Genomic DNA, 26,763 nt, shown 5'->3' with positions numbered 1-26,763 from the left:
CCCCACACTCCACCCCGGCTGCTGCTGAAAGGTCTTACAGCATTTATTATTACCCTTGTGGAAGTTTGGGAGGAGTGTTTACCTGATGGATCCATAGCCTGTATAGTTCCCCACATTCCTGTATTAAAATGATACCCCTAATCCTTGTTCCGTAGCTAAGAAATGACGCATAGCAGATCCTGCATCATGCCCCTGCCACATCTTAAACCCTTTCTTTTCAGAGTTGCAACCAGAGATGATTATTCTTCACCCCTCTTGATGAGGTTTCTGCTCTCAGCCAGGTTATAACAACCACCAAGCCCTGCCCTGGAAGACAGGGACACCATGGGGGAGTCCCCAGAGACCCTCACAGCACTACACACATAGCAGCTCCAGGAACAGCCTGCCATAAACAAGAACCGGGGAGTTTCCAGGTCCTTTCCCTTCTCCCTCACTTCAGCTTGGTGGAAAGTGGTGTGTCCCTGTGGCGCTGAGCCCTGGAGGGACTTTCCATGAGATCCATGGGGAAAAAGAAGAAATGGTTCAGATAGCAATGGTAGGGCTTGATCCATCCAGACACGGCTATGAAAGGCAGAAGCTTCCCCTTTGTTAAATTGGTGGCTGTGAAGTTATTTCACATTATTATTGTTGTTCTTGTTGCTGTTATTATGACTACTACCTTTATTTTGGGGAAAGACTTTGAATATGTGTGTGGCCCATTTTCACCATGCACATACATATATGCATATATATGGAGAGAAGGAAAGAAAGCAGCATTGGAATCGCATCGCCACAAGCAGTCAGGAAGCGACTCTGTCAGCATTACTGAGAGCAGTTTTGTTCATTATGTTCTCTACCCCATCTGCACACATATGGATAAATAAATTGCTTCACTCTCATGTAAAGTCCATTGAACTCCTGCCAGACTTTATGATTCTGCATTGACCCACCAGAATTCAAAATAGGTTATCTTGGAGGTAAAAAAACCCTAACGGATACAGAGGGTATGACTTATTCTGTCTCATCTTTGTTTTAATGCCTGCAAATGCAAATATAATGGAATATAAAATCGCACTTTCCAAATGCAGACTCACAGTTTGAAAATCTGGGATAAGGTATCATATCTGCTGAAGTCAATAAAAGATTTTAGTGACTTTATTGAGACAGGACTCCATACCTTAATATGCTTTAACATTAAACTGAGTGCTGCTCTGAATACCAAAGATGATTTATTGGAAAGCAATACCAGGGCGTGTCAAACCTAGTGATTTAGATTACCCTGGGTTTATTATCACTTTTTCTCCTAACTGAATTTTAAAGATTAGTATTAGATGACTGTTCATATTAAGGAGCCCTGTTGAAGGCTATCATGTGCTTCATACGTTATGCTGCTATTTAAAGAAAATTCTTTATGTCCATTACCTCAAAAGACCAGTGGACAAAGGCAGAATGGAGGAAGACATGGATTCAAAACTGTCAAATAAGCCCCTGACCCTATGCCTTCTCAAACACAGGCAAAAATGTTTTTTTTCTTCTTTTACAGTCTGTTCCCAGATATTATGCTTTCATTTTTAAATCAAGCCAAAGCTGGACTTTCACTGAAGACAAAATACGTATGTTTTATTGATGATGTGCATGCACGATGATATTGTGACTTCTTAAAAGAACTGTCAAAGAGCAGAAACTGTAATGGATGTTAACGCGAAAGTCTGAAATGATGACAGTCTATTTGGCCGCATGCTTCCTGAGCTGGTATAGCATGGGAAAACGGGCGCTTGGGAAGTTGTCGTTATTTCCTCTTGTGTTGTTTAGAACAGACTTACAAAAGCAGTCAGGTGTTACTGTCAAGAGGAACTGTTGGTTTGTGGCAGTATAGCCCTTATTTTCTAGTGAGCATGCAATCATACAGTGGGAAATGTCTCCTGGCTGCTTTGGTAGTGACAGCTTTCAGCAAAAATATTCAGACTCTGTCATTTAAATGTAGTACGCAGTTAAAGAGTATGAGCTAATCTTTCACTTCCACTTGCTTTTGTTTTGCCAAGACTTTTTCAATTCGTCCGTGACCTAATTTTTAAAAATACAAATATTGTGGCACAACCACGATCCAAAGCCCCAGGAGACGCTCACTTCATCCCTAAGGACCTCCCATGCTTTCAAACCACAAATGCGGAGAAGGAAAATTGCCCAAGTAACACGAATCTGACATTAAGTCATATGGAAAACCAGTCCTTTGAAAGGGGCGAGGACCTTTCTACAGCATTTAGTAGGCTTCCTCTCAGTTGTGGATGAGCAGCAGCGGGAGCACTTTTTTGTGCCCGTAGGCAGTGGCGTGGCCGAGCTGGCTCTCCCTGCACAGCTTTCGCGCAGCCCTGCTGGACCAGCCATCCCCCCACCGAACCCCATAACCCTGCCCCCACTGGCACTGACCAAAACTAGACTTTTTGTTTCTCTCAAGTCTTCGATTACGTTTACAACCATCAATAACTAATTTAGGTCATCGTTGCTTTTGGCAGTGCTGGTTTAGTTTGCATTCCTTTCTTCTGCTCTTTTGAGTTTCGCTTTTCTGAAGTATACGGGTTTGTCTTAATGTGACATCTCTGTGCAAACATATGCATCTGAGGAAGGCAAAAGAGATTTATTGCATTTTGGCTAATACAGAGGAAAGGGGAAATTGCCTACATAATGAAACAGGAGATTCAGTTTTAACTATGTCATTTCTCTCGTCTCCATAGTACTGAATACACAAATATAAAATACATAATCTACCTCCTCCTTCAAACATATCAACGTACAATTAAAACCCACAAAGCTTGACAACCTGTTGTCAAGTTGTTTAAGCAGTTGTTTCAGAATCTGACAGACAAACTTATAAACAAAACGTAGAGCACCAGATTGTGGGATGAGGCAGCAGCATCACGTGGCTTCCTCAGTTATCTCAAAATTTGGAAAACAAAAAAGTAGAGGAATACTTTTTCTCCTTGAATAAATAACAGTTTAATTACATTACAGAAATAAAATATGATATGGTAGGAATACACTGGAAATCTTACAGAAATACTATTCTGCTACTGGTATGTAAATGGTCAAAGCTACTTTTCATGACAATCTGAACAGTACTTGTGTACAAACTATTATACAGGTTGCTAATGAAAAATATTGCAGCAGTTGCAAGGATGTTACCAGCTCAAACAAACATCTAATGATACAATATTCTTCTAAGAGGAAGTAATAATGTTAGATTTACAGACAATAAAGAGTTATGTTCTCCACTTCGAAACACTGGAAATAAAAAGCTCAGGTAATCCAATTTCTTTACCTCATATTATCACAAGGAAAGATTTTCCTTTCACTATGAAACAGCATCCCAAGAGACCCTGTAAACAGTTTATTCAAAGGTAGTATTTGAGATGTCACAGCAACTTCAACAATCGTCCTAGTCTACAATTACAGACTTTTTAGGCCACTGCTTGTACAGATGACGTTTTTTTTTAAATTTTTCACTTATTTACATACATTCAGCCCAATAACAGCAGGTAAAACACGCTGTCTATCTCACAATAGACACACTAAAATTTTCATCGAAAGGCCAGTGCAAGAAGATGTGGATAGTGATTGCACAGCATCGAGATTATATTACACAAATATACAATTAGACTGTTGAGAATCTAACTCTGCACGCATGTGACACAGATGATCTTCTCAGTAGATGTGCGACACTTGGGAGTTGGTACATACACGTAACTGCAACTATTGTTGGTTGGTTGATGATGACGGCAGAACACGGTATCGTTTGCCTGTGTTATCGCTAAGTGAAGGCAGGCAACTGCAAATTAGGAATACCTAACGCTGAAGTTTAAGTACAGCTTATCTTGGAACGGCAGGAGTTTTTTCTAATGGAAGGGTAGTTATACTTAGCGCGCAACGTGTAGGGAAATTGTTGCCACCTCTTTAATAAATGGTTCTAGCTGAACCGACACAGTTCCCAGAGCTTTAGAATAACTCATTATGCAAATGAAGATACTGACGATAGACGGTAACATTTCACAGGATGCTATTTCTTATTATATCAGTAAGCACCAAGTTAAGTGCCAAGACAGCCCCATTGTCCCATGATTTATCACGTAAAATTTAGAACTTGAATGCACAACGAAAGTCCACAAAGTTTGCATTTAAACACAAGAAGACAGTTTCAAAAATGGCTCTTAAAATACCTTTACATTTCAAATGGGCTTTCCTCCCCTCCTCCAAGAGGACCGCTTTAGCTTTAGGATGGACTAGACCTAGATACAAGAAAGATCTTTCAGAAGGAGGACTTGCACGTCCCCCGGGAATCCTCTGCAATCTGCTGGTTTTGGCCGACCGCCGCAGCCCCCTCGGGAGCGTGGTGCCCTGTCCCACCAGCCAGGTAAGCTGCAGGGGAGCTGGGTGGAGGAGGAAAGTAAGCCCGTGTCTTCCAGCTGCTGCTCAGCACCTCACCTGATGTGATCTTTAATATGGGCCACCCCGCACCAAGCCTCAACTTCGGAGGCACTTACGGCCCCGCAGAGCCGCTGGCCGACATCGGCTGGGCTGCCCGTGCCACCGGCTGCTCTGGCCTGCATGGAGGTACCAGGAACGCCATGGGGACACCAGGGCGACCGGAGACCCAGGGCTGCCGTCCCCCTCTTGCTCCCTACGTAACCCCCAGGACGGGCAGCATGGATTTGGCTCCACTCGCCCGGTGCCACGGAGGGAGTCGCCCCTCTTGCAGCAAGTGTCAGGCAGCGAACGGGCTAAGCCAGCTTTGCAGCTATTTTGGCAGAAATCAGCCAGAATAAGAGTGAGGAATTGGTCCAAAAAAAGCAAGGCAGCGGAGAAGAGGACCCCAGACCTTCTGATTCAGAATGGAATTACGGAATATCCAAGCCTCAAAGACCATGCAGTAACATGCTCCTTGGCAAAGTCCCAGGCTGCAGAAGCAATCCCACCACGGAACAGTCACCGCTTCCCTTCAGTAACTTCTTCCTTGAAGCCGATAGTGTCAAACCTTGTCATCTGTATCCTCACCTGATTTCAAGCAATCAGATTTGAATACTAATGGCCTTAAAACAAATTATAATTTATTTCTGGCTTTCTCAGCTTTCAGGAACACCACTGACAGCCGCTTCAGTTGTCAGTGCGGGCTCATGCCATGCTCTGCCTCTTGTTGCCATTTATTCTCAAGTACAACTGAAAGGTTGCTCTCTCTAGCATGTGGATACCCCTCTCAGAGTGGGTTGGGATGTTCTTAATATGGTACTTTCATCAGTAATCAGTTGGAAGAACTCAATTTTAGAAACAGAATTTGTGTGCAAAGCGTGCAACAAGAAATACAGTTTACATTTGGTCATAGTGTCCTATCTTAGTTATGCTACCATGACTCACACCGATTAGTATACTTACACACACACACGCACACGCACACATGTACACACACATAGATATTTATTTATATACACGCTCACACAGTAGGAAAATGTCTGACAATATTTCCTCCTCTTTTAGTGAAGACAGGAGTCTGGCATCTCAGGCTCTGGATCTGCTTAAACCTGGGATACGGGAATGCGACACACTTCAAGTATACATCGACGGCACAGTGATAACATCGCACATTGAGTCTGACACATGCTGTCTTCAGTGGTCCAGCACCAGCACGTGGCTTAAAACCAGATGCCCATTAAAGGAGCCAATATCCGGGACCTTCGCTTTTCAGTGTTCATATTCACACAAAGCCCAAGAGCGGGGCGATAGTCTTTACAACCACAAGTGTCCTTCCGTATAAACGCAGTGGTATTTAAAAGTCTGAACCAGTGCATTCCTCTCTTACATTCCTCCTCTATTCCTTTGTTGCTGTTACTCTCGTATGCATGTCAAAGTAAAAGGTAGTGGGGAAATAATTTTAGTAGAAGAACACAAAGCCTCTCCCCTAAGTCCACAGAAGACCACTAAAAGTGTAAAATTTCCAAAATAGCTCATAGGAATTCTTCAAATACAGTAAGTGTTTTCAATGGGGTTTACATATCACGTTTCACATTATTTCCACGGAAGTCTACCTTATCACTTTGTTTAATCAGACAAATATCAATAACACATAATAAAACAGCATACAATTCACAGGACACAACACATTTTACAAAACCTCTAAAACTCAGCACTGCCGCTTTTGGAAAAAATCAAAAACTCCTATTACTTACAGACATGAAATACACTTCACATTGAAATGAACAGCATGATTACAAGTTTCTTTTTTTCTTATTTGATGGTACTGGTTTAGGATGCGTTAGTTTTCAATTAGGTTTCACAATTTTTTTTCACACCCCCAAAAGGAACCATTGCTAACCTGGTATTTATTTTCTTTCAGGAAATTTACTATTATTCAGTAAACACTTTTTGAGAAAAAAAAATTTGAAAATTTAGCTTGAATCCCTAATTGTAAAACCTGAAGAACTGGCTGATGGTAATGCTCTTAACACAATCATCACTCAGCTTACAATGACAAACCAAAAAAATATTACAGGAGGGTACAAACACGTTAAGCCACGGGTTTGGTTTTCTCTGTTGTGGATTTTTGTTTTTTTTTAAACTAACTCCTTTTCTCACAATGCGGAGAAGTCTCTGACTTACAATGCTTCAGCAGTTGTGTCTGTGGAGACAGACATGGTAACTTTGGCAATCTTAACTGTGCTCTTAATGCAGCTCTCGGCAGCCCTGTGCACGTTGCCTGCGTTGTTGGCGTGTTTGTGCTGGCAGTCAGACTCCATGCTGTTATCGAGGGGCTGCGCGGTTCCTTCGCAGGTGGGGAACATGCTGCGGAAGGCATGTCGCAAGTCCTTGCTCCTCAGAGCGTAGATGATGGGATTCACTGTTGAATTCAGCAAACAGAGCATGCTACAGAAGGCAAAGACAGTCTTGATGAGCTTGTTCATTTTCCCAAAGACATCGTACACCATGATGGCAAGGAGAGGGCCCCAGCATATGATTAAAACGACTAGGATAAGGACCAAGGTTTTGGCTAACCTGATGTCCATACGAGTTTGATCAGGCCTAGTGATCTGTACCTTACCATCCTCTGTAGACTGAATGATTATGCTTTTCTGCGTGCCCCGCTGAATCATGCGAACCGCGTGGCTGTGAGCCTTCCACAGTATGTACATGTAGGCATAGACAATGAACAGCAAGAGGACGCTGGTGACCCCGATCCAGAACATCAGGTACGTCTCGTCGATGAGAGGGAATATGTCCGAACAAACGGAATTGAGCTTTTTGCAGTTCCAGCCGAGCAGAGGCAGAACGGCTATTACAATAGCGATGGTCCACATCACACAAAACGCTACAACAGCCTTTGGTCGGGTAACAATCCTTTTGTAAGCTAGCGGCCTGTGTATAGATATGTACCGGTCTATTGCCGTGAGGAAAAGGCTACCTACAGAGGCGGTGAAGGAGGCTGTAACTCCACCCAGTTTGAACAAGAAGACGTTGGGGCTGTCCTTCCGGTGGAAAACATGGAAATCCACAAAACTGTAGACAAAAATCACGCTGCCCAGGAGGTCGGCCACAGCCAGGCTGCCGATGAAATGGTAGGAGGGTCTACACCGGAGGCTTCGGGAGTGGAGGATGACACACAGGACGAGGAGGTTCTCTAGCACTGTGAAGGTGCCCAGGGTGAGTGACAGCACGGCGATGGCCAGCTGCTGGCTGGGGTTCAGGATCATAAAGCACTCCATATCCATGAAGTTCTCCCCACACTGTATGTTCTCCTCATTATCCTTAAACGTGGACAGGGACTTGTTGTAAAACTCTGTGATGTTGACCTGATCCGAGGGAATAATGCTCAACAGGGGATCATCTCCTGCAGTCATTTTTTCTTGGAAGGGATCACCCCTGAAGGAAGACAGAGGGAACTTCTGGGGGTAGTATCCCAGCTTGGATGCCATGTCGCCTTTCATGTCTTCGTACTGGATATCGTTGGAGCCCACGTAAAGGAGATCTGTCGTGATTGTTCGGAAAGTTGTATCTGCGAGGCCATCTAGGATTGACTTCATAACCCCAGTCTGGTTGGTTTCAGAGAGACTTGGGGGAGGAAAAAATGCATCGGAGGAAACCCTAGAAGGGGAAAAGATCAGACGTCATTAAGATAAACAGGGAAACAAACTCCACAAACAGCCAAACTGTCCCCAATATTGACCTTTCTCTTGCATTCAGTGCAGGTCTAGCCTTTGCCACCTGCAGGAATCAGGGTGAGTCAAGCACTTAGAAAGAAATCATCTGGATTTCACTAAAACTGAATTACGCTAAGAAGTGACGTGAAAAATGGAGGCACAGGGAACTGAGTATTCCACAGGAAAGTAATTTTCATTTCTCATCAAAACCTTCCGACCTGCTCCACCAGAAACATATTTTTTGCTAGATCTGAACTTGGCTCCTGATTGCAAAGTACCTCGCAGACCAATATTCCTTGGGCTTGCTTCATTTAGATAATACCAAGTGCCACTGCAGGAGAAGCATTAAATTGAATCATCACCTTCACTGCCTTTCTTTCAAAAGGCAGCAAGGGTTTTGAAAGCCTGACAACGGAGAGGGAACAGGGAAAGAGCCGTGCACTCTGAAGTTTCACCCAGTATGCCCGTATACCCATCATCACCCTGTTACAGCAATCTGAGGCCTACTAACATCCTGAATTTGTTATGGCAAATTTATTAGCAAGGTATTTAATCTACAAATATAGCTTCATAACTCTAGCCCTTCCTTCTGTTAGGCGAACTAAGGGATGTTTGGGCTACACGGGGGAGGTGGGCTGTCACCCAGCCCTGTCCATAGCTTTGGGAAAAGTGACCTGCATCACCCAGTGAGTGAGTGCATCACAAACCTCCATCAGGGCAGGCCATGTTCGCCTAGAAAAGCACAGCATCAAGTTTGGGTCAGAGTACAAATGGCTTAAACCCCAGGCAAAAGGGACCAGGAGCCACTGCTCCTGTGAGAGGCACAGAAATGTAACTCGTCCCACTGGGGACACCCTCAAAAAAATTCTGTCCCTTCAGAAACGGGGACCGCAGCAGAAGGTCCCCAGGTAGCCAGTGGCCTCCGACTCCCGTTAGCCCAGCCTTTGCTCATGGATGGTGAATAATTGCAGGGTGCAACTCCTGGCCTTGGGTACCCTTGGGAGGGCACCCTCATCAGCATCTGAGCATCTTACATGCATCAACATGTAAGACAGGTCTGTCTTACAGCTCTTCTTATGCTGTGCTCCTTTATATGACTTTGCCCATAAAACATGCCTTGAACGTGCATTGAACATCTGCTTTAGGGGCCCCTTCCACCAGCAGAGTGACTGAGAGTGGTCTGAATGTAAATAAAAGCCAGAATCATTGCTTCGGTGTGCTACAGCTATTCCACATCTGCTACGGGACACCTCGACGATTTCATCAGCAACAGGAGCAAAATCAAGCTTCCTCACGCTTTTAGAATGGATGAAATTGTTTGTGACACTCAAGAAATCCCAGATGCCATATATATGCTTGTACTGACTTAACCTGTTCACTTTACACAACCGACAATAAACGGCCAGAAAAGCCACGAGAGATTATCTGCCAAAACCCAGAGTACTGATCACCTCAACTCCTGAAGAGGAGGCTCGCACAGTAGGTACCACAGCTCGGTTTTCCCATGGAAACTAAAAGAAAGAAGAAAAGGATTCCTCTCTACAACAATACCAATACTTCAAACCAGAAGAAATCATGAGCATTTCCAAAAGAAGCAGAGATCATTTGGCTGATGAGATATTTATACTCATATATATATATAAATATATATATATATATATATATATATATATATATATATATATATGCACTTACACAAGAATTTTCCCATAGTCTAAAGTTTTGCATTTGAGTCAGCGGGCCTGCACCTCGAGTGTTAAAGGGAATATATGTACCTAGACCTCCAAAGACACTGCAACTCCAGTGCTGCAAACAAGGATGAGTACAAACAACCCTTACTGGGACGGTCTAACACACAATACACACTGACTGCATCTGCTTTTGCAGACATCATTTGCTCAGCAAGTAACAACATAATCATTAGACAGACAGACAGTATTAAAGAATTTAATTTTGATGGTGTGAGCAGTGAGGGAGGTAAATGCCACTGATGCACACGTTACAAATGAACAGCAATAATCTAATACGTAAGGTACTTTTCTTCCAGAAGGTACTTTACAGCTGTTTCTAGTAGAACTTGCAGATGTTACATGTTGCAAAAATGACCCTGCTGACAACTGACAAATCTGCTTTGGGTGAAGTCTGGCAACTTTAAACTTGGCATTACAAAACCAGTTTAAAGCCAGGAGTGAAGAATGTGTTATTAATTTGAAAACTACCCAAAAAATATTAAATAAATCATGTAGCTCTCTAAACATGTGAAGATGGCTGTGGTATTCTCTGCTATTCCAGCTTTTTTTCTGACAGAAGACAAGACAACCATTTTAATGAGTAAAGCCACAGCCCCATGTCGAGAAGATAATGTTTGAGTAAAGCTTCAAAAACTGTATGCAACTGCGCACTTCTGCTAGACAGACAAACAAATTGTTGCGAGGTAGCTGGTCCCTGCTGGAGTCATGTTAAGTACAGACTCCTCAGAACAAGGTGCAAGCCGCCGCACAACCCCTACCTTTGTCTGAAACACAAACGAAAGAACACGAATTCCTGCGTGCTCTGTCGAAGGTGGCAGCGAGTTATGTGACAATATCACTATGCATGCATATGCTATGCTAACAACACGGTTAATGGGATCAGGAGAGGCGAGTCTTACTCTGCATTTCAATGATTTTTTTCCCTCTGTATTTTTATGTTGAGATTATTACAGTAATTTCCACCTTATTGTCTCTGCAAAGAGAGTTTTCTTTGAGAGTACTTGGGAGTTCATTAGTGGTGTAGTTTAGACTTTGGGGGATGCAGCTGACATTAATTTTGGTTTTGTTTGCTGCTGGGAATATCATAATTGGAAATTTCTAGCAGTATGTGTGCATGCACCTATTCAAGTAGCAGTTGATTTTTATTAAAGTTGCAGTAAAACAGACATTCGCCTGATCTGGAATTGCACTTTACTGGAATTTCCTTTATTTTAATTTACATACTAGCTTGTCCCAGTACAAGCTACAATACTGAAATTCACTGAAGCGATCAGTGAGGTTTTCCATGGCTGTCTAGTGAAAACAAGACCGGACCTTTGGCACCGCGGTTATCAGGAGAGTCCACGTCACAGTCCGAGGTGTCGTACGACTTGACAGAGACTGAAAAGCCAACGTCAAGACGCAGTGGTCTGGTTCTTGGTCTTTCCCTTTGCTCAGGCACATGTGCCAGTGACACACAGATTCTGGCTCTGAGCTCTTCTGTCCGAACCTGGAGTGGCGAGCAGGCACTGCCCACAAGAACAGGACAGCCCATGCCATCTGGCCACGCTGCTCTTCGCAGCTGGCTTCAATGCAACCCAAACCCGTACTGCTTGGGACCCGTGACCACCTCTATGCAAAACACCCTGGGAGCCTCTGTGGCTTCTCACCGCCTCCCTAGGGGACATGTCCCCTGCACAGACCTCTCCTCTCTGGACGGGGCTGGGGTGACGGCCATGTGCCACAGCAAGGTCCCCTCACGGGCAGGGCGGCAGCAAGGAAGAGCCTCCCTGCCCTGCCAGAATTCACTCTTCCAACAGAGCCTTTGAGTCTCCAAAGCTCTCAGCTTCATCCCTGCCTTAAATGAGCTCTACTACCTCACTCATTTTAAAACTGCTTTAAAAAGAACTGGAACATTGATTAAAGATGAGGAAGAGCCTGTGCTGATGCCAGCGCTCAAAATTCCCGATGTGCTTCCACGACTGCATGCAGCAATTAACAGTAAGTAATGAATTATGATTAAAGATAAGGATTAAACAATAGAAAAAAAATATAAATTCAAGCCTGTTTTATCTGGAAGACCGAACCCAGAAATCCCACGGCTGAACACCATTTCAGACTTCTCTCCCATCAACCAGCGGCTGTGGATGGGCACTGCCAGGCCAGCTGTGCTGCCCCTAGACGGGGCGGTGTTTACAAACACCCCACTTCGCTGTCTGCACAGACCTGGATTTAACTTCTCCAGCCCATCTTCCAGCCTGCTCTACCAGGGTTCAAACGTATGAAGTTAAGTATCAGCTGAAGGTTGAAGACACAACTTTGTAAGGCTTTGCCCTCAAAGCAAAAGCGTTAGTTAAGCACTGAGGGGGCAAGTCTTACTAGTGCCCTCCACCACGTGGTTAGGTATAGCCTTAAAAGAAACTTGGATGCTACCAGAATGTAAAGACCTCTCAGGTGAAAGATGTAATATGTGAAAGGCTGAAAACTCATCTTGGACAACAGGGAGGATTACACCCTCCCTGGACCTCTTGTTGGTCCAAAGGACCTGTTCACTCGGGGAGCAAGAATGTGACTTCATTAAAATGCTATTACCTAGCTTCTCCTGCTGTTCTAGGGGAGAAGGATGGCTGGAAAGTTTTTATCGTTGTCTAAAAAAAGGGCTGAATTTATTATAATTTTCAAACCAGGATGATTGATAGAGCAATTTTAATAGCCTGAATAGAAACAGTGAATATCTGCGTTCTTCCTCAGAAAGGAATTATGAGCAATACAATGATGCTACTGATAACTGCAAAAATGTTGACGTGGCAAGAAAAGGGATCAAAACAAGAAAGGGAAATCCACAACCAAACCTTTCTAGCTTCTATTTTAGAAAACACTTTCATCTCCATGTCTATACATTTTCTCTATGATACTCCAGCTAATTAAAAACAAGTAGGGCGAGTAGGTATAACTGAAACAGTTTTTGAACGCACCAGAATATGTAAATGTATTCTCCTTGCTTACACATTACCAGGTTTGCAAAGTCCTTCAAAGAAGGGCTTTATCTTCTGGTAAGTTCGCACAGTGGCCAGTACATTGGGACTCCTACCAAGCTGGGTCCACAAAGTACTACCACAGGAGAAACAGCAGTAATTTATACTCATGTGCAGTCAGCTGAAAAAGTGTGAGAGAAATTAGATCTACCATAGTAACTGTTGGCCTCCAGGAATTAGAACTGTCCTATAAAATGAAAATTTATATGGCTAATAATTACCTTATCCCATATGGCAACGAACAATACTGCTGCGAGGACAGAGCAAGGTTTCTACGCCTTGGAGAAAGAAATGCGCAGTCTGAGAAATGGCACTCTCAGGCTCCACACCGAGCAAGGAAAAAACATATGTTGACAAGAATGTGAAAGCAATATTACCTCTATCCTATTTACTGTTTTACTACTCCATCTCCAACACTGTGCTACTCCTAGGCTATAAATGGCAAATGTGCTGTCACTCCTAATTCAGGAAAACTTGCATTCGTTTCAGTGGGAATTTTCTCAGTGTGAAGGATCAGAAAGGAGCACAGACGCTAGAAGAGGAGCAAATGAGGGATGCCATCTTCTAGTTACAGCAAGGCACTGTCACCTATGGGGTAAACTAGGGCATGCAACTAGCGAACCAAATTTTGTTCTTATGTAACGTCATGGTATCTTTGTAAAGTTGAAACTTAATTAGCAAGAAATCACAGCTACATGGTTATTTATGTTAATTAACATACCGTTTGCACACGAGCAGGGTAGGGGCTGGATTGTTCTAATCTGGGGGCAAACTTGCCCCTACATGACACCCCCCTGCATCCAGCAGCTGACAATCTGAATGACAAAAACAAAACAAAGGGAAAAACAGAGTGTTAATCAGTGACCAACAACATTTTTAGAAGAAATAACGTTCTTTCCTCCCTGCAAAGTTTTGTTGGTGGGATGTGTGTACCAGTTTCAGCACAGATGACTTGCAGACAGAGAAAAAGAGGCTATGCCTTACTTCCCAAACAGCCAGAGCATACATGTGTGTCTAAGATCACAGAGGTTCAAAAGCGAGGCCGAAGTCCTGCTCCGTTTGGTGCAGGTGAAGGACCTGAACTTTGCTCTCCGGTGAGCCAGGGGAGCGTGCCGGCAGCCTCTCTGTTCTGCTGCCCGTCCCTAAACTGCTTGAGTTGTTCCATGTTGGACCAAGAGTTAAATATGCAGAAATAAAGGCACTAACTGACATTCCAGCAGGCAGGGTGCATGCCTGGTAAGATGAGAGGCTTAGCCTCAAGCCTTTTCTCTGAATTAAGCAAACCAAGGATGTGTCTCCCACATCCCACCCAGCCGCAGCGGGAAGAGTGGGAAGTGCTGCCCCACCCGCCTGTGAAAAACCCCCAAAGCTCCTGAGTTCACTTGGAACCCCTCAGCCTGTGAATTCAGCCCCCTACACACACATTCCCTACCAAATCAGAGACAAGATGAGTCACTGAAGTCACAAACCAGCAAGGGGAACGTCAGGGTCACGTTAATGGAAAACTTACAGCTACCCGGTCTGTCCAGCTTTTGGAGAAAGGAGGGGAGGCAGAGCTGGCTACTTTAAAACAATGTGGGATTTTAAGATCTTTCACGCTCTACTTTATATATCTTAATTTCAGCTGAAGACAGAGTTTTGAGAGAGGATGAAGAGGCTAGCTGAAGCACGAAAGGCTCGGATGAAAGCGAAAGAGTGAAGCAAGAGTGACCTGGCATTTCCTTAAAAACCAGCTCCAGTTTAGAAACTCATTTCCCAATAAAGTAGAATGAAACAGGTAATACAAAAAATTTGATTCAGTGCTATGGTATTTACATATTAAAGAAAATGGAAAGAGAACTCATTAAGCTGGCCAATTTTGAACTCTCAAACTTTTTCACAAAAGGGGTTTATCTTGGATTTCAATATTCCAATAGAAATTGCTTCATTTCCAGCCTCTTTTCTAGCCATTCTCTGATGCCAAAAGGTGCAGGCGCCTATTACGGCTGAGCAGAATTGACATAAATGTCAAACAGAGACAGAGCAGCCCAGCCAGGTGCAAAAGAGATGGAAGCGGAACGCTCAGTCTCCTGGAAATACCCAGAAGACAGCAGCTTAGCACACGACGCAGTTGAAGGGAAACAAGTCATAGGAAAGCGCAGAGCAGGACGTGAAAAACCCAGGCTCCACTGGATTCTACATGCTAAAGGTCCCCAGAAGAGTGCAACATCTGGAGGATGAAAATACAGGAAAAACACATTTATTATGAAGAAAAAAAAAACCACTCCAAGAAAACAGCTTCCATGTAATGACCAGAGCAGAACAAAAAGGTCAAGAATTTGTTGCAGCAGAAAATACTTGTGAACTTTATTAAAAGAGTAAGGAATACGTGACACAAGGGTAGCAAAACCACCAGGCTCCAGGGAGAGCTCTCATGAACTACACAGAGTACGCGTCTGCCTCCTCCTCCCTCCACAACACGCTGTGGCCATAAGAAGTTTTAATCAAAGACTGTGAGACAGCAAGGAGATGCTGAGAGCCAAGGTAATGCGAGTTAAGGATCGGTGTGAAGGGCACTGGGAGGAGAGGTAACTACTGTCCTCGTGGAGGGAACAGCACGTCTCCAGGTGAGACGGGAGCAAGCCGGGGAAAGGTAAGATAGGAAGACCCAAGCGGAAGGAGCCACTGGGAGACAGGGATGCTGATTTTAGGGCAAGAGAATAACTGCCTTTGTGATTGGCTTGGGGAAAGCAGATCAGGTGAAGGAGAAAACTCACGAGAGAAAACCTCCCTCCTCTTCTGAGCTACACGAACTTCAGAGACGCCTCCATAAGCTGAAGGATACAGCTAGCGGGATTTTCAGATCTCACCGTAAAGAAAGAACAGACCCACTGCTCTGCAGGCACTGACTTGCTCTTTTGAAAGTCCATTTCTGATCTGTACTCAAACGGCAAAGGAAGACACAAAGGGCTCTGAGAAGCCATCCTTAGTAAGGTCACAGAAAAGGACAGCACTGTGAGCACTGGCACACGGGACCGAGCTGGGGACACGCAGGAGAGATCAGTTAAGTAAATCTGACACTAATAAAAATCAAACTGCTTAAGGAAAATTAAGTACAGGATGGACCTCAGAGGTGGAAAGGAAGAGAATGCTCAAATGGAGCCACTGAGTGACCCATGCAGTGGATAAACACACCAAAAGAGGGAATGGGGTTTACAGGTAACGACAGAAAGCGCACGGAAGGTCAGCAACACATTGCAAAGCAACATCCCTTCTGCCTCCGTCCTCCAAAGTCTACTTTTCCGGAAAATTGTTATTAGGCCACCAAGTATCGGCAGTGCTCAGAAGCTAGGACAGAAAGGCTTTTGGCAAATGTGATGTCCCACGCCATCAGAGATAGCAAAGGACAAAAATACTCACTCCAATTAAAAAATGTAAAACATTCTTTCATTTCTGGAGCTGTCTGGCCTTTCATAAAATTTAAATAAGCTCAGATAAGTCTCTTCATAGCTACATTCAGAATATAATGATATTCAAATATACTGCCTTCACACACACAAACAACTTGTGAAATTATTTGCCAGCATATTAAGCCACTATACCAGATTGCTTGGCAATGGTGCATGTCTTCGATATATGCAGATGCTTTTCTTTTTTAAAAAAGGGAGAGAGGGAGAGAAGAGAAGTGAGAAAGAATTACAGGAGAATCTGATATCCAAGTAGCCAGAACAACAAATAGCAGAGAGGCTCCAACCAATATTACACCAGATTTGGAGAAATAGTTAAAAGATACAGAGGGATGAGTTATGACTTTTTATTTGTGTGTGTTTGAGTGTGTATATATATATATATATATTTCTATGCATAAACTTACAGATAGACATACACAAACACATACATATGCCTGGAGGAACAATTAAAGTCTCACAACCGCTGCAGTAGTGTTTGTCATGTGTAAACTCAAACTTATGGTGTCGGAGAACAAGCAGACAATCTGGAAGTGTAGGTACAAAAAAATATAGGCAAGGTAACTGCTGAATCTCTTTTTGAATTCCCTTACACATAGCCTTCCTGGGGAAAAGCAAGATTCTAAAATGAGTACATCTATCGCTGAGATGCTGCAAAAGTTACTTTGCAGGTAATGTACACATAGATACCTATACACACACTCCAAACTTATGCCACCTAATTTTCCAGGCACACGCAAATCCTGGATTCCAGCACTGCACTGTTTAGAACAGAGACAGAACTAACTAAACCCATTGATTTCTGAGAGCACGTTTCACGTATTCACCGCAATGGGAAGGTAGGAACCCCCCCAAGTCCCCAAGCACGAACTCTGAACCGTTTCCTAAAATGCAGACAGATGAAAATTACTCCAGTGAGGGCTCAAAGGGAACTGACAGCATTCCCTGCGGAACTGCTCCTGCTCAGTACTTCGTGCTGAGTAAACACACGTTTCTTAAGAACATACAACTACCATAAAAAGGGTTAACACACGATGAGGTATTATTTAATGCCATCTAGCCTCGATCTATGCAAACCAGACAACTGAAACGTATTAAAACACCCAGTTTTACCAACCGTTAGCCAAAGTATAAGGAGTGACATTATACGAACACACACAGTAGTGAAATACCTATTTTATCTGTAATTTGGATGTGGGTAGCTTCATCAAAAAAGGATGTTCCTACTGAAAAGAGGCAGGAGCGAGCTTGGGGTGTGCGTGTGTGCATCATAATAATGCCCCTGCATGAGGCACAAACTGCAGAATAAAATGTACTCCAACCTTATGTTGCAAACCCAATCATTTTTTATGGGCAACAATGGCACCTTCGGGAAAAAGAAAAAAAAAAAAAGTTCTTTCTAACGAGAAATTGATTTATAAGTCATTAAAACCATTTCAAAAGGACAGGTCGTGGCTGGTTTCAGCCATCATTAACAAAGCCAAGCACTTCCAAAGAGCCCGAGTTCTGGGGGGAAAATGCTTATCCCACTGACAGCGATCGTATGTGCACTTTTTGCAGCAGTACAGTGTCAGCCTAGAAATGGAGATGTAAAGAGCAGTACTGAGAAGACAGGTTGTCACATTTTTAACTTTGCATTAATAAGAAATGCTGTTGCTGTCTATTCTGGCACATTTGCAAGCTTGCTTTTAAGTATGAGGGGCTGGCATGCATTTCCACTATAGATAGGAAAACAAGAGCAGCCTTGTTATGATTAAAAGGGTCTATTTCCCTCTGCCTTCTGTCTTCTCTGTCCATCTGCACAGCTGCTTTGAACTTGGCCAAATCCCAGTGCTAGGGTCGCCCGCAGTACATATTTTAAATCAGCATCAGACTGTGTGAATTTGTTCCTAGAGAAGAGAAAAAACCTCCAAATTCTCACTTAAATGGTTGATGAGTGGTTTTGTAAAACATTCATCATTTTAGTGAATTTACATAGCCTGAACTAATTGGGAAATGGCTGTGAAACATACCTAAAATCATTTACTATTTCAGGAGGAGACTCAGATAAAGCCAATACAGACATCTGCAAAGAAATGAGGAGCAATCATTGAGAAAAAATTAATTCTGTGGATGCGCAGGGTAGCCCACTGCATGACTAGAGTGAGGTCACAAAGTTTCCATCACAGAAGTTATGGTAATTTCTCTTAAAACGTGCAGAAACAGAGAAACTAGGTAAAGAAACTAGAGGATGAAACTAGTAGAGAAACTAGACAATGCATGAGACCTGCAGAACCACGAATGGCAACGTGTTCGTAACAATCTTGGGCGACTAAATGAATATACGGGTTTGGGTTCTCCCTTGCCTCTTAATCTGCTCACCTGCCTCTACTCTGTAGAAATGAAAGCCATCCCAGCACTCCCTCTCTAGTGTGTAACACTTTCAGCACCAAAATTCCCAGCAGGATGATGGTCTGCAAGCATTTCGGAATGGCTACATTAAAGGCTGCAAGTCAGAAATTACTTTTTTTTAAAAAAAGAAAAAAGTTAATTTAATTTCTAAACTTCTGTTGCCCAATCAGAAACCTGTGAACAGAGAAAGGGAAAGAAAGGCTTGCATTGGCTAAGACCTGCCATTCCTTCAGCAGAGCATGAAAGCCCTTAATGGGGTCCTTTATGCAACTCAGCTAACATAATTCACTGAAGAACAACAGCCAGGATCAAAGGCGCCCACCAGCTCATCCTCCTGATACTATAACCTGCTTTCACCTTCGCCCTGAGTTTTATAGGTATTTTGATTTGATTACAGTGGGTGTCGGCGTTATCGAATGGTCGATGAGGCAAATTCACAGCAAATAGTAGATTTCTTTACCTAGTCAACTTACACCCCCCCTGCTCCCCCCCCCTTGGCAAAAGATGCCTGCTGGTTCAGTCAAACAATTACTGCTTTTTATCAATTCTGCTTTAAGTGTTTTTAATTCAAATGGCTCTGCCTCTCATTCCAAAGACCAACAGATAATAAAGCAAAGCTGTTCCTGGTAGCTACAAAACTAATTTTAACCTCAAGCAAATCAGGAATTACACATTCATCTTCTAAACTGTTCAAAGATGTTACGTTCGTTTCTTTTACGGCTGATTTAATAAACTCTGCCTGCATAATAAATATTCCTACTACAGTCACAGGGTTTTTTCCTTTCTTGAGAAGGTAAAACCCATGCTGGCAGTTTATATGAGGCGTAATTTGAAAAGAATTAAGCACTCCAAGCAATTTTTGCAATGTTGCACATTTTGTTATTAAATATGGTATTAAATATCAGTCTCATCCTTTGCATGATCTTGGTACATGTGAACAGCAATGCCACCCCCAGCAGAGAATGCTGTATTCCTTTAAGAAAAGGTGAACAATAACAATGAAAAGAAGATGATACATCTAAGGGGAAAAAAACAACCCAACAACATTACTACACCTTTAACAGATTAAAAAAGCCACGCTATGTGGTTTTGTTGGTTTTTTTTTTTTTAATAAAAAAAGAACTTGTAGATACTCAAGGAGTATTTTGCTATCTGGCTCTACACTATGCATGTCCCTTTATCTTCTGAAAGAAGAAAACAGATGCCCAAACTGTTAATATGATCATTTGCTGCCATACAGAAAATAACACTGATGATAATTTTAGAGAAAGAAGGAAAACTACGGGCTTCATCTTCTGACACCATTTTACTTAATCAAACTGCAATCACAGTAACGAGCTCTCTGCTACCAAAGGCTTGGTACATACCTCATCCAGGGGTGTTCTCAATGGAGATTTGCAGACGTCTTTGAGACAAAAAGATGCCCATTTAAAATAAGCCCATCTGGTTACTCAGAATTCTTTCTCAACAGCTGAAGATTTCACATGACAAACACCGCGTGAAGTTTAAAAAGCTCACTCTTTTTTGGCTCTTTTCCCCCCAGACCTCCCAATTTCAGACAAAAACAACCCAACCAACCAAAACCCCTCCTGGGATATTCTGAAGATGCTGGATGCCTAAGTGACATCTTTTAACGGCACATCACTGCGCACAAAATCACGATCCGCCTTTAATTTCGGTGCCAGCCTCCGCGGCAGAGTTCGGGGAGGAGAAGAGCCGCGGCAACCCGGGCTGGATGCCACCCGCGGTAAATCACCGCTGGCTTAGGACGGGAGGACGGACCTCCGATGTCAGACAAGGTCCGGTGGGAGCCCGGGAGGCCGCCGGCTCCGCGCACAGAAGAATAGACGCGTGTTAACCACACCGCCGCCGGCCGCCCGCACCTCGCCCGCCGCCGGGCTCCCCTCCGGCCGGGCTGCCCCCGTCCGCCGGCCGGGACTGCGAGGGCGAGACGGGCACCTCGGGCTACCGGCTGTTCCCCGGTGGCCCCGCCGCACCCTCCGGCTCCCCCCGGCCGCCCGAGGCGGCGGCGCGGGGCCGTGCCCGGGGCAGGGGCGAGACCCGCGCTCCCCCGGCCCCCTCCGCAGCGCGGGGCGCCGGGTCCCGGGAAGGGATGCTGCCGCCTCCCCGCCGTCGGGGCAGCCGGTGTCACCCCCCGGGTGTCACCCCCCGGATCTCCCCCCACCCCCGCCCCCGCCGCCAACAAACTTTGAGGGGGACGACGGCTACCTGGCCCCCGGCCGCAGGGGTACCCGCCACCTCCGCCCGCCCCGCGCCGTCCTTACCCTCCGCAAGGCACCGGCCGCCGTCCCCCGCCTGCTCCGGCCGCGCCGACCCCCGGCAGGGAGCGGGAGCGCCGCCCCGCCCGGGCACCCCGGCACTGGGGAGCGCCGAGGAGGCGGTGCCGGTGAGGGGAAGGAGGAGGTGGGAGACTTCTCCCCCCGGCTGCCTCCCCTTCTTCCCTTCCCTCCCCCCGGCGCCTCCTCTCCGACCACCGCCGCCCTTACTCGCCCGGTTCAGGCGGCGCGCCGGGCTCCGCCGCCCTGCCGCCGCCTCTCCATGTGCCGCCCGCCCCCCCCGGCCGCCGCCCCCGGCCCTCCTCCGCCGCCTCCGCCCGCCGCCTCGGCGTGGGGAGGCAGCGCGGGAGCCGCCGGGCACCCGGCGCGCCTCCGGCACACGCCGCCGCCGCGTCCCCCCCCGCCTTCCGCCCCTCTCCGGTCCCATTTATGAAGCCCGGCTCCCATCACGTGTCAGTGTGCCTTTTGTCCCGGCCCTGGCAGCGGCGGAGGCGCCCCGCACGCGCGGGCAGCGCCGGGGGAGACGGGCGGCGGCGGCGGCCAAGCTTCGCCCCGGGGGAGGGACACGGGGACAGCGGGTGACACCGCGGGGCGGGCGGCGACGGCGAGCGGGCCCCGACGGCCCCGTGCGTGCCCCGCGCCCCGGGCCGCCCGCCCGCCGCTCGCCCCGCGCCGGGGCCGCGCGTGATCGATCGCAATTATCCCCGTCGTGCCGGCGCCCCGCCGGGCGTGGGGGAGCGGGGCTGGGGGCGGCGGCGCGCGCGGCCTCCAGCCAATGTGGACGGCAGCGCCTCCTCCGGCCCGCGGGGGCGGACGGCGCCTCCCCGCCGGGCGGGCAGCGCTGCCCCGCCGCGGGCTCGGCCCGGCCTCCCGCCCTCGCCGCCCTGCCGGGCTGAGCGGGCGGGCCGCAGCGCGGCGCGGCGCGGGGAGAGCGGGGGCAGGCCCGGCGCTCGTCCCCGGGCCTCGGGCTTGGCGCACCCGCGGGGCCCGGCCGGCTGGCGGCCGCTGGGCCTCGGGCCGCGGCCAGGCTCGCAGGGCGGCCCTCGGGGCCGGGGCCCAGCCCCCGCCAGCGGCGCCTGTGGAGCGCCGGCGTGTTGCCGTCGTCTGTTTCCCTTTTCCTCAGTGCCCTGAGCCCTGCCCGGGGTGTCGCGGGGCTTACACGACTGCCATCATGGCAGCCCTCGGAAGCGCCGGGCAACTCCTCGGCTCCGAGGCACGACGTGCCTCCGCAGGCGGACAGGCAATGGGCAAAACCGGAAAGCTGGGCTTTATTCAACAGCCACTTCCTAAAGATGTGATATCCAGCTGGCTTTGCTCCACGTGCTTCTGCCTCTGCAGTGTCATAAATATGTATTTGCCTTCACACGTATTAATACAGAAGCATAATAAATATTTATCATTTAACATAGCGTCTAAAGACATTAACTGGTCCATCTACCACACCCACCCACGGAAGAGGAATATGCCGTATTCCTCATTCCTCAGGGAAAAAGCACTCAACTCTTCAAAAGTGAGGGTGGAAGATTCTGGGTGGCTCTCAGCTTTGGGGTGCCCAGCCTGAGACGTGCCCGCCACCTGGCAGCGAGCCTTCCTCTTGAGGGTTTCTGGAGCTGGGCCCCCAGGGCCCGAGGCACCCAGAAACCTCAGGGTGCCCCCCGGGGAGCGCATCTGCCAAGGAGCACAGCCCGTTCTCGCAATCCAGCGTTTGCCTTGCGTCTAGTCCCACGATGAGTCTGCAAGATCGTAATTACTGCCCATTTTTTTCCAATGCTGGCTCTTTCCAATGGCAATGGTTAAATTAACAAGAAAGGAGATCATTTCAGATGGCATTCCTGTGAGAAAAGTGGGGCTAACTCATTTGTGCCCAGCTCGAGTTTCTGATGTTAGTCAGTCTGTTTGGTCATTCAGAAGTGGTGGTGTGTAAAAAGAACTTTATTTAACACTGCAGTAAATCGGAACAGATGTCTCTTTGGCTGTGCATTTCAGAAAGTATTGACTTCTCGTCCTCAGAGGGCTAAGCCTTTTTGTTAGTTCTTTGAAAGAGTGGGGTACTTTTGCTTTTAATGTGAACCTACCAGGTTCTCTTCCACATTCGTGGAGGGACACATCCCCTTGGCAAAGGCAAGTCACATCCAGTGGACATCGCTGGACTAAAATCAGCCCACAGAGAGAATTTAAGGGCATATGTTAACTGCTCATCCCACCTCCACATCCATGGCTTGCTAAAGATCCCCATCCCGAACTGGGAGTTACTCCAGTCTTGGGGTAATCCTTCTTTCTGTCACTTCTAAACTCGGATGATAGAGGGAAATTGCAGTGCTGAGCATGTAGCCATGCCCACACACTGAGGGTTTTGGGTTTTTTTTCCCCCTAAAATCCCCCACAGTTGCTACTGCCAGTTCAGCCCACAAGCGCAGCAGTTCCGCAGCAGACGAGACGTACGGGTAGCCAGAGGTGATTCAAGCGCCAGGTTCTGCACCTTCTTCAGCGGTGGGGTGTCCTGTGGTCCCTCATGCCTTGCACACCCCAGCCACTTTTCCAGGATCTTGCTTTTAATTTAGCAGTCTGGCAAAGGGAAGGTTGTTGCGATCTTGTGACACCTGTTCCTAGCAGAGCTAGTTGGAAAACCTCTGAAAGAACAGCTTTCCACTGGAAAACGCAACCCTGTCAAAATCAAACTTGTGTCGGTTGCACTGAAAATGTCATTTAAAAAAGAGTAAGTGGTAGAGGGATGTTCCAACAGTGTGGGAACATCTCGTTTTGACATTTCCAAGCTAAATGTTTCAATTTCTTCCTTCAAAATGAGTCTTGGTTTCAAAATATTTCCTTTTATATTATATATTACAAAATAATACAAAATTTGAAAAGCTGAATTGCATATTTTCGTTGATAGGAAATTAATGTTCTCCACAACTTTCTTGACGTAAAGAATTCTACTGTTATGATTTGGAGCAAAATTTGAAACCCCAAACACCTAGGGAATGTGAAATATCTGAATTTTGTTGGGCTCTCAACTACATGATTGAATTCCTGAACACATCGATGGCCGCCACCTTAAAGTGCATGGTTACAAAATACTCAAAAAAGTGGAGGGCTACTTGCGTTCCTGTCTTTACTTGCACTTTAGGCTGCGCTGCGAGTCAACAGAAAACCATTCGATAACAAAGATGGGGTCTGAAGGAAAAAATGGGGGTGGACATAGACCCTTGAGGGCTAAGTTCTCACTTTTGATTGCTCCTAGTTAACGTTATTTCAAAGCAGCACATCAGTCACGTATATGCTGGCCACCCCCTGTACTATTGTGTCCTGGTTTCGGCTGGGATAGAGTTAATTTTCTTCCTAGTAGCTGGTACAGTGCCGTGTTCTGGATTTAGGAGGAGAATAACGTTAACACACTGATGTTTAAGTTGTTGCTAAGCAGTGTTTACACTAAGTCAAGGACTTTTCAGCTTTTCACACCACTCCACCAGTGAGTAGGCTGGGAGTGCACAAGTAGTCGGAAGGGAGCAGGGCCGGGATAGTTGACCTCAACTGGCCAAAGGGGTATTCCATACCATATAATGTCATGCTCAGTATATAAAGTAGAGGAAATGTCTGCTGGTGGTCACTGCTCAAGAACTGGCTGGGCATCAGTCAGTGGTGAGCAATTGCGTTGTGCATCAGTTGCTTTGTATATTCTAATTCTATTATAATTATTATTGTTGCTATTATTATTAATAATAATATTTTGCCTTCAGTTTCTGTCCTATTGAATTGTCTCTATCCCAACCCACAAATTTTTACTTTTTCTTTCCCAATTCTCTCCACCATCCCTCTGAGAGTGGGAGTGAGCGAGCAGCTGTGTGGTGCTTAGTTGCTGGGTGGGGTTAAACCACGACATATTGCAACTGGAATTTCCTTCAGTTCTTATCTCAGGAAGAAGAGGAAAGAGGGTAACAGATGAAATAATCCAGCTGATCCTATGCTCTTTCTAAATCACAAATTCCACCAATTCTTGCCCTCTCAATAATTTTTTATTCAAATACCTGCATTTCATATTTTTATGAAAAATAAACTGTCTGCCACTTTATGAATGTTGTCTTCCATCCATGAAGCATTTTAGTTATGTTTATGTTGATCAGAGGTGTCTAATGGGTGAGTTTGATGATTTACTTAGCAAAAATCTGCACAACAATCATGTTAGACGCTTCAGCTATCTCATAAAGATCGCTTGGTTCTGGTTTTACAGACCCTGGAGTTCCATGGCTGCTTTCAAGATTTCTTCATCTCTTCTTTTCAAGAGCATTTCCTGGTGCTACCTCAAATATCAAACAAGACATAAATGATCTCCCAAGAGGTACTTAGAAGTATGCTGGCTTCTAACACCCTTATCCTGTGTCCTGCCCACAGGCAAATAGGTTTTCACAAGGTTTGCGTGGAAGTTTCTTAAATCATTTTCAAATGACAGACAAGATTTGGTATCATGCCCAGTTCCTAATATAGAAGACTGGCTGCTTGTCCCAAAGGCTTATCTTTATCTGTCCAGTTCAGGAGACTTTGCTGCTAGGATAGCAGCGAGCACCGTAGGTGCGCACAAGCCATCCCACCAATTCATAGGCATAAAATCTGTGTAAAAAGTTGAAGAGGGTCTTCACCATAAATACAGTTCTGCCCTTCCGTATCTTGAGGGCCATGACAGAAATTCCTTTGGACAGGGAAATCAAAAGGTTGAAAAATAAGACCTTAAACGTTGACCATTTCCTCTGCTCGCCTTTTCTTTCTGAACCACAGAGCCTGAGGACCTGACAGGTTCAGGTGCTGCTGCAACACAGACAAGTACTCAAGGCAACATGATTTTTATGATTTTTCAAGCTATCAAACAAGCACAGTCAGGTTGGGACCCACTAAGTCTTGATTCTGCTCCTCTGTTGCTACGTGATCTTGGCCCCCTTTTTTCAGTAGTGTTGAATACCCACAACTTTCACAGAGTTCAGCAAGAGCTCCATGAGCTCAGCACCTCAGGACATCCTGCTGTTTGTCTTTCTGTGCTGGTGCTTCCCAGCTGTAAAATGAGGATAATAGTATCTCCTTTCTTTCATCACTCTCAGGTTTTTCTATTTAAACTTTCAGGCCATCAAGGCAAGGACCATCTCTTACTAGCCGTTTGTGAGCACCTGTCACAACAAAGTCATAATCCTGTCTGAGACCTGCAGGCGCTAACGCATTGCAAATAAAAACAATAAAAACCCAATCAGGAAGGTTATTGTCCAGGAGTAGCTTTACTGCCATCCAGCAAACGAAAGAAAAACCAACCCAGGGCATGACAGAACCCATGCAAGCTGGGTGGGTTACCTGGGGGCTTTGTTAATTACCCAGCTCCATATTTAGTCAAACATTGGTCTCCTGTGAAAGGGTTGAGCTGCCAGCGGGCAGTCACTGTTTATGTCACTGGTGAGGCATGGCAGTGTCCTTGTTTCGGGCTGTCCCCGCAGCATGCTTTAACCTTTTTGTTGTTCAGGTGGCATGGTAGTCCTGCTCCTTCCCCAAGCCTGACCATGGCTTTTTGACTCTGCCAGCTGCTGAAAGTAGGAGACATGCTGCCGGCTTTTGTGATGCAGATGGCCACCAGCTACGAACCGACCAAGGACCACCAAGTCATCTCACACAGGAAAACAAACAGCTCTCATACAGTAATGACTTTGTGTCACTGCTGCCCCTGAACCAAATTA

General features: G+C 45.9%; 1 protein-coding gene across 10 annotated transcripts; it reads right to left on the bottom strand.

The window, feature by feature from the left end:
* Positions 1-5,425: 5,425 nt before the first annotated feature.
* CNR1 (cannabinoid receptor 1) lies at positions 5,426-21,215 on the bottom strand. 10 transcript variants are annotated; one of them, XM_040598181.1, is made up of 4 exons: positions 13,643-13,681; positions 13,143-13,200; positions 9,608-9,667; positions 5,426-8,100 (listed from the first exon to the last, which is right to left on the bottom strand). In XM_040598181.1, the coding sequence occupies exon 4, from the start codon at positions 8,037-8,039 to the stop codon at positions 6,618-6,620; it is 1,422 nt and encodes a 473-aa protein (XP_040454115.1). In that variant the 5' UTR covers positions 8,040-8,100; positions 9,608-9,667; positions 13,143-13,200; positions 13,643-13,681; the 3' UTR covers positions 5,426-6,617. The 10 variants fall into 10 exon arrangements, with proteins under 10 accessions (XP_040454115.1, XP_040454113.1, XP_040454106.1 ...); XM_040598179.1 differs by lacking the exons at positions 9,608-9,667; positions 13,143-13,200 and adding an exon at positions 21,044-21,154 and having other exon boundaries at positions 13,643-13,736; XM_040598172.1 differs by lacking the exons at positions 9,608-9,667; positions 13,143-13,200; positions 13,643-13,681 and adding exons at positions 20,126-20,229; positions 21,044-21,124.
* Between the last annotated feature and the right edge of the window lie 5,548 nt (positions 21,216-26,763).

This window comes from Falco naumanni, chromosome 6, assembly GCF_017639655.2.
Source record: "Falco naumanni isolate bFalNau1 chromosome 6, bFalNau1.pat, whole genome shotgun sequence".
NCBI classification, from domain to species: Eukaryota; Metazoa; Chordata; class Aves; order Falconiformes; family Falconidae; genus Falco; species Falco naumanni.
Note: the sequence above shows the minus strand (reverse complement) of the source record. Positions and strands in the feature narration are given on the sequence as shown.